At 46.6% G+C, this 12,249-nt stretch overlaps 1 protein-coding gene across 1 annotated transcript in view; it reads left to right on the forward strand.

Moving 5' to 3' along the window:
* Positions 1-6,304: 6,304 nt before the first annotated feature.
* TMEM135 (transmembrane protein 135) overlaps positions 6,305-12,249 on the forward strand; it is a 62,293-nt gene continuing 56,348 nt past the window's right edge. Inside the window, exons 1-2 of the mRNA XM_032972806.2 lie at positions 6,305-6,762; positions 11,633-11,760. Coding sequence (XP_032828697.1) covers positions 6,622-6,762; positions 11,633-11,760 — 269 coding nt within the window. The 5' untranslated portion in view covers positions 6,305-6,621. The remainder of the gene's footprint in view (positions 6,763-11,632; positions 11,761-12,249) is intronic.

Raw genomic sequence — 12,249 nt, forward strand, 5'->3', positions numbered from 1 at the left:
TCGTCTTTGAAACGGATTGGCCTACACCAGAGACAGCCTTCTTTAGGGCCTAGTCTCACCGGTGTCAGACCAGAGAACGCCAAAATGCGAACAGCACAAAGACAATGCCACTATCAGGGCATTTCTTGCTCGGGTAGAGCAGCTACGAAATGGGACCTTTTTGCCAGTATTACAGTATGAAGAAATAAGAATAGGTTTCACCCTTTCTGGCATTAACAAAAATATCCCATTTTATCTTGATTTTAAGCTTTCGTGACTGATTCTTTCGGTACCTACGTGACTTTACCGAAAGATCCAAAGAGTATGGATGCCATTTTATGTTTCATTTGTAAGCCTCTCCCGCACCTCCGATTGGATACGTATGGAGCGAAATAAGTTTTACACACATTAATTCCTTCACCAATGCTGCATACTTTTTAAACTATATAAACTGGAGTTTATTGCAGGTACCCTTGCATACCAACAAACACCTTACCGAGTCACATGACCCTCCTTCAGGAGGATCATGTGATGCTTTCACAGTGAGGGAGCGATGATTGCCATGTATATTACATTTTTTTAAGTTTGGTAAATTTGGACCATGAAGCCGCCGATACACAATGGCCAACTTTTGCGCATGACGTCACGGGATTTATAACATCCACTGTGTATCTTTAAGGTTAATACACCCGCCATATATATTGAAACTTACATTACTCGTGTTCAACTAACTTTAGCCAAGCTACGATGTGTCGTCTCGCCCTACATCACCTCGTTACTCTGCTTATAGTGTACATAACTTCTGTTCAGCTTTTCCAATTTAGCCATGATGCTCTGCGACATATTTGAATATTAATTCAGCCTGTCTTAACACCACATGGAGTATTTACATCGGTACATCTTGGACGTGAATGTCACCACTCACTTGAAGTGGCCATTACAATTGCATTTTCATCATTCTTGGTGTCACTTCTGTTCCTCTGCTATATGCATGCAGCATTTTGCCAGCCGTGGCGAGGGGGTTTGTAACGTTTTTTTATAAGGGGTTATGACATTTAGTGGTTGCTTTACAGCTGGGCTCATAAATTGTGGCGCCAAAAACCCCATAAATGGCAGCAACAGCATCAACACAATCAGCATTCATTTCCTGAGCTGGCCCCAGAGCTGAACTTTGAACTCCATTTCCAATTGTCCCGAGTTTGTAAAAAAAAACCCGTCTAAATGTAAGGCTCTATGTGTGCTTAATTTACAACATATGTGTGAATATACAGTACTAGAATTTATTTTATAGGACTGTAGCCAAGAGAATTGCAGCTTGCCCCAAAAAACTACAATTCAGCAACATCTGCAAACATGATCAAAAAGACTTTAACATCAACTTCAATGAGTGGGCAGCTCTGGCAAGAGAAAGTGACATACTCTGGGCAGGCGCACGGGACTACGGTGTGAGATGGTTTCAGCAGCTCCGGGACAATGTATGTACTGTATGTTTGTTGCACTTCTTTCGTACCGTACGTAGCCAACCGTGCTAATCGGAGGTGGGGGGGCGGGGGTGGGGGGGGGACAACAAGCTAAATACAAAAAGCAGTTCTAAAGAAATAAGTTTTCAATCTAGATTTAAAAGCGCATAGCTCTTAATATCGGAGGGAAGAGCGTTCCAGACGGCCGCAGAAGCGCATCCGAAAGCGTGCGGCGATGCGGTGACCACCGTCTTTGTTCGATGGCCCAGCAGCCAAAAAGCCGCCGCTGCTGCTGCTGCTGCGAGGATGGTCGGAGTTCGCGTGTTTGATGGTTTATGCCCCTTGACGAGATCAGCGAGGTATTGTGGTTCACTTGTTGCGAGCACTTTGTGTGCAACGAGTGCGACGTGCGTACACAACAGGACACCGCCACGGGCCGCAACCTCCGTTTAGCGCGTGGTTGGCCACGTACGGTGCGAAAGAAGTTCTACATGCCAATCACCCGCCGTCCGCCACTAAGTGACGGTGACGTCACCATGGCGTCTGTGCCAGGCCAGGTGCACTTTGAGACCACGTGAAGTGTCGAAGGATCGCTGACAGACCCACCCGGCAGGTGCCATGACTGAGATGACCGGCAGATGCACCAGCCGTACCTCCTACTGCGCCAACTTGCTTCATTTTAGCCTCCCGGCGCTCCGCTCATTGTTTGTGAGCATCGCTCCTCTTGCCCTCAGTTGTTGTTGGAAGGCGACTGCGTCCAATTGCCCAGTAGCCTCCTTCACGAGCTTCCTCCACAGAGGTCTTCGACAAGTCCACTCAGTTCCACATCCTCCCGTACCGCACCAGCTCCACCTCTTCACCAGCCCGTGTCGTGCCTGTTTAGCCCCCTCTGTGCGGCCAAACAGAAGCTGCTTGGGCATGCGGTGGTTGGGCATGGGGGCAACATGACTGTTACATTGTTTTTGTGGCTTTGTCTTGGTGATTTCTAAAACGTTTTGGTTTAGCCATATTTGTTTGTTGTAGTACAGAGTTAGACTGATAACTTTAATCTAAATTGTCTTATGGTTGTTATTGTTTGACTTGCATCCCACTGGGATTTTTTGCACACAGCATTGATGTACGGTGCTTTTTCTGGAAGGCTTTGCTGTTTTTTCCAGGATTTTTCTGTTGCACGTAAGTCACTTTAAGATGTTTTCTTGTTCATGTTTTTTGTTTGTTGCGGTTGCACCCGATTCAAGAGCCGAGTGGCTCACAGGGCTATACCTAATAAATGAACCGAACTGAATGACCCAGGCAAAACGCAGCCTTGCCTGCCAGACCGAAAGAAGTTCTTCATACATACGAGTTTTGTCACTCAAAAACTCTACAGCCGTAAGTTTATCACGGTAGGCGTTCGCGAACAAATATTTATCCATATGATCGAAGTTTTTTGGGGGGGTTAAATCCTGTCAGGATGAATGTGTCGTTAAACCCGCCACCATCCGACACAGCCAATTAGTAAGGGTTTGTCACGTGAACAGAACGTGCCAATTCGTTACTCGGCGAAACGTCGTACTCGAATTGCAAATGCCGTGGGTTTACTCTCCTCCACAGCCGCGACCACTGCCAGCCAATCAATCCAACCAGACGCTGGCAACTGCTGCAGCGCCGTAAATTGGAGCGATACGATTGTACGCACGCACGAAACCACCGATCCTGAGATGTGCCCATATATGCCCATGGTGGATCGCGAATCTAAGACTGAATCGCTGTAAAATTCCGCTCAGCGCGATCCAGGCGCCCGGCTCAAAGTCGATCGGGCAGCCACCTTGAAGGTGTACGATTCGACGTAATAAAAGAAAAAGAATTGGGACGGAATCGCCCGTTTTTGCTCATATTTAAGACAATCAAATGAAGGGGGCGTTGTAGTCGTAGGGCTTTCGTGACAAATATTATCCGTAATAGAGTTTTTTTGTTAGATCGCGTAAGTAAAAATGTGTCGTTAAACCCTCCACCACCCGACACAGCCAATTAGTAAGGTTTGTCACGTAAACAAAACGTGTTACTGATTTGTTTCTACGAATTGTCATGTTTTGTTTACGTAACAAACCTTACTAATTGGCTGTGTCGAGTGGTGGCGGGTTTCACGACACATTTATATTTACGCAATCTCACCTATTATGAAGACACGACCCTTCCACCAAACGCCACGCCCACTTTTTCCAAGTATGGGGGCACATTAATTCACGTGTACCGTTTAAGGGGCCGTCCATAAATGACGTCATGCGATTTTGGACGATTTTTGACACCCCCCCCACCCTTCGTCACACGGCGTCACAAAAAGTCAGTCCCCGCCTCAAATATGACGTCACAAATCTCTGCCCCGCCCCCACAAAAAATCATTCTTCAAATCGCTTTAAACTATTGTCATTGTAGTGCGTATGTAATGTGGCGCTGCAGTCTGATGTTGTAGGAGGAAACATTTATTAAAAAGTCTATTTAATTAGGTAGAACGTGTTGTTTATATTTAAAGTTGAGCATTTTGATGTGACGTCACATTTCTCAAACCCCCTCCCGCCACCTCGTCACACATCGTCACAAATGTATGACCCCCCCCCCCCTCCCCCCTAGGTACGTGACGTAATTTATGGACGGCTCCTAAATCCTTTGCAAAACGCCTTGGTTAAGGCGTTAAGGCGCCTTATAAATTCCCCTAAGGTAAAATAAGACGTCTCTGATCGACGATTTCGTCGGGTGTTCGATGTTATCGTATTAGAGCAGCAGCAGCAGCATCAGCATCAAGGCTTCTGTCGTTCCAGGATCGGCACGTCGTTCAGTCTTTGCAGGAAATGTTCAAATAATTGCAATCGTCTTCAACAACAAAAAAGTTAAACGCTAAAAAAAAATCCACGGTCTTCCGCTGACGAAAAGGATGCCATGGATGGAATATTTTTTTGTTTGAGAAATGTATAAAGAACACCGGTGTACTGTACACGCCTGAAAAAACCGGCACTTTTTAAAAAAAATTCTTGCTGTGGTTTTCACACCTGATGATGATTGCTCGTGTTGCAATCGAAACGTCGTGAGAATTTAATTATGAGGTCTACATCTGACCACGATTGAGTCCGAGAACTTTTAACCCAAAACTCACCACTGGAGCGATGCACTTTTGAATCTAGATCGAAAAACTCATTTCTTTGGAACTGATATTTGTGTTTTCTGTTGTCCTTCCCACACACCTCCAATTATTACGGTAGGCTACGTACGGTGCGAAGGGAGTTCTATAGACACACGGATGCGCATGCCCAAGCAGCTTTTGTTTGGTCCGATGTGGTACAGAAGGATGTGGAGCTAAACTAAAACGAAACTTGTTATTTTACCAGGTAAGGCCCACTGAGCTATACAGCTCTTTTCAGAAGCCACCTGGCCACAAGTGATAGCTCAACGAAGTGGCTTATCATGTGGAAATTTATAGCAGCCAAATATCACGTGGATTGATAGCAGCCAAATACTCTAAACACGTTTCTAAATGGGGAGGGAAACCCGGAGGACCCGGAGAAAAATCCACGTGACCACGGGGAGAGAGACACGCAAACTCCAAATATACAGCAGCAGGCGTCAGGGTATCTGTAGACTTGCCGATGACTGCTACCAGCGGTGTCAAGATCGGCCTCTGTGCAGGAGGCACGTGAAAGCATGCTACTGGGCAGTGCCAGGCTAGGTGCATATTGAGGATACTGGGTAGTTGGCGGATTTTGGAAGAGCAGAGGGGCAGAGGAGCGACGCTCACAACACTGCCAACTTACGTAAGCTGACAGTGGGGAGCACAGGTGGTGCATCTGCCAGTCATCTCAGTCAACCCATGTTACCTACGATTAGCACGGTTGCCAATGTACGGTCCGAAATAAGTTCTACATACATGTGCCTGGATCTGTCCCGTGCCTTTGACACTTCACGTAGCCTCAACGTTTGTTTTGTGTGTGCACCTAGCCTGGCACAACCGCTGCACTGACGTCATCCACACTTCGTGGTGAATGGCAGCTGTGGTTGTTATTGTATAACTCAAACCTGTCAACCCCTTATCAGTACCTAACTTATTACGAACCAAGTCAGAACGTATTGGTCACCCCGTGCCCTTATAAATCTCAACGTTCATCCTACAAAGTCCCATCACAAGGGAGAAACACAAACAAATAGATAAAAGCATGATTCCCCCCCCCCCCCCCCCCATATTGAAACGGCTGTACGCCGTATGGGGCCGTCCATAAATGACGTCACGCACCTGGGGGGGGGGGGTCAGACATTTGTGACGATGTGTAACGAGGGGTGGGTTTGAGAAATGTGACGTCACATCAAAATGCGCAACTTTAAATAAATATAGACAACACGTTCTACTTAAATAAATAGACTTTTTAATAAATGTTTTCACCTACAACATCAGAGTGCAGCGCCACATCAAATACGCACTACAATGACAATAGTTTAAAGCGATTTGAAGCATTTTTTATTTTCAAAATGGAAATATGGTTTTGGGGGGGGGGGGCAGAGCTTTGTGACGTCACATTTGAGGGGAGGGGTCTGACTTTTTGTGACGCCGTGTGACGAGGGGGGGGTCAAAAATCGCGTGACGTCATTTATGGACGGCCCCTATGAACCTAAAAACAAAATTTCCGTGTCCAAGAACACGTGTAAACCGTATGGGTTTGACGACTGACACCGGGCAAAAGCTTTGGGGTCGCGTCTTACTTTCCGCAGGGCCCAATGTTCCAGGGCCATTGGGTAACTGCTCGTGTTGCCCTTTGGCAGGTGGGGGGGGGGGGTTTAAGTGCATCGCAGAAGACTCAACTCCACTGGCGCGGACCAATCAGAAGCCGCATCTGCGGCTCGCGCCACCACTTTGGGCAAGTCCCCGCGACGGACGCTACCAACTCCAGCACATGGCGATCGCGGGTGTCGCTTGCAAAGGAATTCATACCATAGCGCCTACCGCTGTAGCTCTAAATGATGTTATTCCGACACTTCATTAATTCAGATGACTTACTTAATATTAGTGGACGTAGGTTTGCACGTTATTGATTTTGAGCGTGTTCTGAGCACTTTATAAAATATTTTCGTTGTACGTAAAATGTTTAACCCCCCCTCCCCGCTTCGTTGAGTTAGGGAATCCCGCAAACCCGGCTATCACCGGGCATCCCTTGCCAACATGGCGGCGCTCAGCAAGTCCATACCGCACAACTGCTACGAGATTGGCCACACGTGGGACCCTTCTTGTGTCACCGCTTTTCGCCAGGTCAGCTGGGGCGCCTTCGACGAGGCCGTGCGAATCTACACGCCGCTATACTTGGTGAGTTCCCCCTTTTATTTGTTTGGAAATCGCCCTTCGAGCGTCGGAGGCCTAGACCGGCTTCGCGGGCCCCCCCCCCCCGCTCTTTCCTAGACGCCCGCGGTTGAGGTGCGACATCGTTCGGCCGGCGGGAGGGACCGCGCGGGTCGGGACGGAGCCTTGGCGTAACGCAACGAAGTATTTTGTTGTGCATGCGTTTGTGCGCTTATCGCTTCCTTGATGTGGGAACGCGCGTGTAAATGGGAAAGTCGACACAAACGCACGTTATTTGCCAAGTGTAATGATGTTATTCTGACACTTAAATCTAGAATCTAATGCATTTGCTCGTTATGGACTCTGTTAGGGAGCAGTCGCTGGTTGGCTAAGTACGGCCAACTCTGCAGCTCTTATCTTTTATATTTAGATAAGCGTCCGAAGGTTACGTGGGCAGGCCTGAGCCGACGCGAATTTAGAGCTTCGTTGACGGTAACGGCACTCCCAATAAACACACGAAACTTTAAAAGCCATCCAAGGTCGTAACGCTGCGTTGTTATCGCGGTCGGCTTGCGTCACTTGGGCGATTAGCATTATTGAACTCGTTCCCGAGTGACATATCCAGAGTTCCATAAACAGTCACGTTCCATAAACAATAATCATGTTCGACTCGGCAGGGGCAAGGAGGAGCCACAAGCCAAACAGAAAGGCGGCAGCAGCAGCCGCCGCTGTGAGGAGCTGACGCCAACAATTTCCCAAGCTCCGCAGTCCTCTGTGTACGAAGGCGTTATCTGCCAACGAACGAGTGTTTACACATTGCAGGAAACTGGCACACCCGGAGTAAACCCATGCGTGTGCGAGGGGGGAACGCTCTATCCCATACAGATGGAACAGGTGGAGTCTACAATTTTCTCGACTGCCATATCCTGGAGAGCCCAGCGGATGACAAAATCTCGGTGCCCACGGGAAGGGAGTTTTAACAACGTTTCTGTGATCCATCAACCCTCGTTGCCTCCACAGTGCTGGATTACAGACCACTTTGCATAGCTACCACCGCACGTATACAGAAGCACCAGATCGTCATTTCAAAGAATGTTCTCATGGTTAATAATTCCTTTATCACACTGCCCATAGCACGTCACTTGGATGCATCGCCGCTCTCCAAGAGCTATTATTTGGGTCGCATCTTACATTAGTTTGGATTATAGTTTGGATTTCGGTTGGCAGCATGATCAGCCGTGGTTTATCCACTGCTGAATAAATACTCCCCCCCCCCCTACCCAATTCATGCGACCCCTCACAGTCCTGTATGCCTCAGTACATATTTTCCTTTTTTTCGGATTTGATTGCTCCATCTCCACAGTGCCTGTCCTCTTGGGCCATCCTCTGTCTGCAATTCCTTTACCAGTCTCGTCCATCAGCTTTCGCTCCATTTAATCGATGCGTTCTGCCCAAGCACTTTTTTTTGTTTTACCAAGTCAATATGACGTCTAATGTGTGGTGGTCGTTCCTTCATCCACGTGTTCCGCTCTCTATCTTAGCGGTGCAGTTACCAGCATGCAACTCTGTATGCTTCTCTGCGCATCTGTTAGCTTGTGTTCCATTTTTATTCGTCAATATCTGCTTCTGATGCATACGTGATAGTAGTAAGTTCACCGGCTTGTTGCCGTTCATAATTATTAAATTTAAACTTTCCAAAAAGCGCTCCATCCTCCACTCCCTCGCCTCCTTATTTTCTAACGTTGCTCCTCATCCAACTTGTATTATTGTTTCGCTGATGACTTGCAATGGAAATTAATCCACAGGAAGCAATTGTATAGCTTATCAAACAAGGCCCCAAGTTGGGGTTGAAGATAAATACGGTTTGAGCCAAACAAGAGTCATGGACAGTAAGGTCTCTTAACTAAAATGTATATTTTGTTGGAGGATCACAACAATTTGGCATCAGAAATGGCATTCTGGATTTGGGAAAGGTCGAGGGCAAGTTCCACGGATATGGTAACGGGCGGCATGTGTAGGAGACTTAGTTCTTGTGACTTAGGATGGAAGGTTATGCTGAAAAGAGATCAGAGGTTGCGTGCACCATTAGTGATTATGGCGGAGCTGAAGTGTGATTTGGTCTCCACGAGGCCTGGCTGGTAATATTTTAAGTGAGCCCTTCATGTCTAGTACTGTTACTGCTCTTCTTCCTGATCCAGAAGAATGCTGGCGATCATTTGTACAACGCAGACGTCCAGAATAAACTCCTCATTTGAGACCCAAACATCGCACCTCCTAGCTTTGTCATTCCTCCTCCAAGACACTGGTGGAGCCATGACCCACATCAGTACATGCAACTTAAACTATGGACCCGAATAGCAAAACTACACAAACTCTTTCCTGAAGCCCTCTCGAGGCGAGCGGACCTCGACATTGGCATTTAGCTCCTGAACATATTGCCATTAGCACGAATAGAATTGCTCTCTTTGCCTCGATGTCGAGGTTTGTGATTTATCCGAGGCTTGCCCACCAACTGCAAGAGTCATAATGAGTTAAGCACTATGTAACCTTATTGGGGTGTGTGTGTTATAAAACGCTAGCACATATGAACATTCCCTCTCACTTGGGTAAAATGGGTTTACTCACTACACTCAAAGCTCCTCTTTGTCTGAACGTGACCGGTGTTAATTCACTTGGCGAGAGCCCAGCGAGGTTCATGATAGCCATTAAAGTGCTGTATTTAGAGGCAAGTGCAGTGTAATTGTTGTAATTATTATGATTAAATTTATTTAAGGTGGGAGAATATGCTGTAAAGTGGGTTTCTCCAATTATGCCTTTCGTCCTATTACCGTATTCTCCAGATTTTAAGATGCTCCAAAAATTTTTATGAGGTCAGGTGCCTGCCAGGTAATTTTGCAATTCTTAGATTTATTTGATCAAGGCAAGCATTCAGGCCAGTTGAGACACATCTACCCCACTTTAGGAAATTATGGAAGATAATTTCTACACCTCTTTTTCTGACTGACTATAGTAGTGGATTTTCGGATTTTAATACTGATCGAGTCTAAAAAATCTCATTCAATGAAAAATACGTTGTCAGCCATTCTTCAAATCTGTCCCTAATACCAGCACACAAGTGACACGCTTTTGCCTAACAATGACATTCAGCTCCATTACGTCCGTGTAAATGTGCAGCCTCTACTCTTTTTTGGGATTGTGTCTGCAAGCAATAACACGCGGATGTGGGGTAATGCGTCTGTAAAGAGAGAGAGAGACCCATCAAACTCACTGCTCTTGAGGACTTAGCTTGTGTTCAGAAAGTGGGGTTTTAAACCGAGAATCTCAGTCGTGGTCAGATGCAAACCTCAGAATTAGAATTGTTTTTCTCGTGGATTATTTTGAGATAGAGTGTAATACACGATCGCCTTACTGCTGTTGTTAAGGGTACATATACAGAGCATAATTTCCAGATACCTTTGTGTTTTCATGGTTCTATGCAAGTGCAGTAGCGGTGCATTGATATACAATCCGAGACATCACAGCGACACACTCCGCTGCTCCGGACGTGGTTATCTGGCTTGACCACTTGGATGTGAAATTGGTGCTGTTGCTCTGCATCTATATCAGCTATTTGAAAGAAGAAGATATACACCACTATGAGCTTTGTAAAACTTGGTTTGAATCCCAGCCACGGCTAACATCGGTGGCAAGTGACAATTTGAACCGGTTCTGCTTATAATTGCATGGATGAGGCGACAAGCACAACTTCGAAACGTTCGTGTTGACTATCAGACATGAGTAAGTGTGCTAGGGATGGGCACAATCTTGAGGAGGGATTGTCGCTGATGGATGAGATTGGTGATGCGGCCAAAGAAGGGAATTCTGTGTGCCAAACCAGACGACAACCGTAGAGAGAGAGAGTGATCAGATCAGCGAGTGTGCAGGAGCATTGTGGCATCGTTGGACAGTTAGTGATGGTGACGGAGTAGGATGGACCTTCTAGAACAGGGGTCGGGAACCTTTTTTGGCTGAGAGAGCCATGAAAGCCACATATTTTAAAATAAATTTCCGTGAGAGCCATATAATTTTTTTTTTTTACACTGAATACAACGAAAGAAATGTCAGCTAAGATGTATTTGCGAGCCAGATGCAGTCATCAAAAGAGCCACATCTGGCTCGCGAGCCATAGGTTAGAAGCACATGGATGGACTGTCGTTGATGAATGTGACAAGGAATATCATGATTTTTAGCAAAGGCAATTGAGTGAACAGTTGATTTACAATTCTAATGTTTAATCTTGTCCCAGAATCACCTCTTTCAGGAATCGTTTTCAGGAGGCTACCTGCTCAAGGTGTTTAAACATACATTTTCAATATTTTTACATCTACGTTGAACCCTATAGTTCCTGGAGAAATGTCAACGCGCACGAGAGTAGAGCACCGAAATGGCGCTGCGCAACATTGTTAAGACTCCTGCTTGCTGTACCGCACACCACCCTAGAAAGCAGCACCTTACTCGCTTGCAGCGCGTGTGTACATAGGTATGTTTCGCACCATACAACCGTGCCAATCGGAAGTGCGGGCCCGGGGTGCGGAGGGGAAGGACAACAAACTAAACCTGGTTATTATTCTTAGCTCTTTCGGTAAAGTCACGTTGAAGGGAAACAATAAAATAATAATATATATAAAACGACGTTTCGACCATAACACAAACGGTGGTCATCAGGTGTGTCGGTTTTATATATATATTATTTTATTGTTTCCCTTCAACGTGACTTTACCGAAAGAGCTAAGAGTGTGAATTACTGCAGTCACGAAAGCTTTAAATCAAAATCTGAACATGGTTTGTTTAGCGGTCGCAGCGTCCCTGCGAGTTGCCGCGTTTTGAGTGCCCCCCTTTGCGTCGCACGTCCGCTCAGATCGCTGCGCTTCTGCGGCGGCGTAAGCGCGACTACTACCTGTACCGGCTGCTGCCGGAGCTCTCGCGGTCGGTGGCCTTCCTCAGCGCCAATGGCGGCCTCTACATCGCCTCCTTCTGTATTCTGCGGTGAGCGCTCTCGGGACGCGCGTTGGAGGTGCGCACGTCGACCCTAAAGGGTTCTCACGTGAGCGAGGCCTCCGACTGGAAAAACCTTGGTGGCGAGAGAAAGAACTAAAGAAACTGAGAGGGAAACCCAAGAATCAAGAATCGGAGACACAGAAACGTTTAAGTGTCACGCAAGCAAGGGCGAGTGCTTTTGGAGAAAAACTAAACAATTTTTTTTATCTTACCAGGTAAGGCCCACTTGAGCTATACGGCTATTTTTCAGAAATCACCTGGCCACAAATGATAGCCGAACGAAGTGGCTTATGTGGATTTTTTTAGCAGCAAATACACAGGCGTCATGGTCGGGATTGAACCAACAACCTCCTGTATACCAGGCGAGGTAGTTAACATCTTGCCACTGCTGCACCCCAGAAGGGGGCGATTACTAAATGAGTTTGTGTAGCAGCACTTGGCTCATGTACATTATGTAGTGAACAACCCCCCCCCCCC

This window comes from Petromyzon marinus, chromosome 49, assembly GCF_048934315.1.
Source record: "Petromyzon marinus isolate PM22_M1 ecotype Great Lakes invasive population chromosome 49, UKy_Petmar_22M1.pri1.0, whole genome shotgun sequence".
NCBI lineage: Eukaryota > Metazoa > Chordata > Hyperoartia > Petromyzontiformes > Petromyzontidae > Petromyzon > Petromyzon marinus.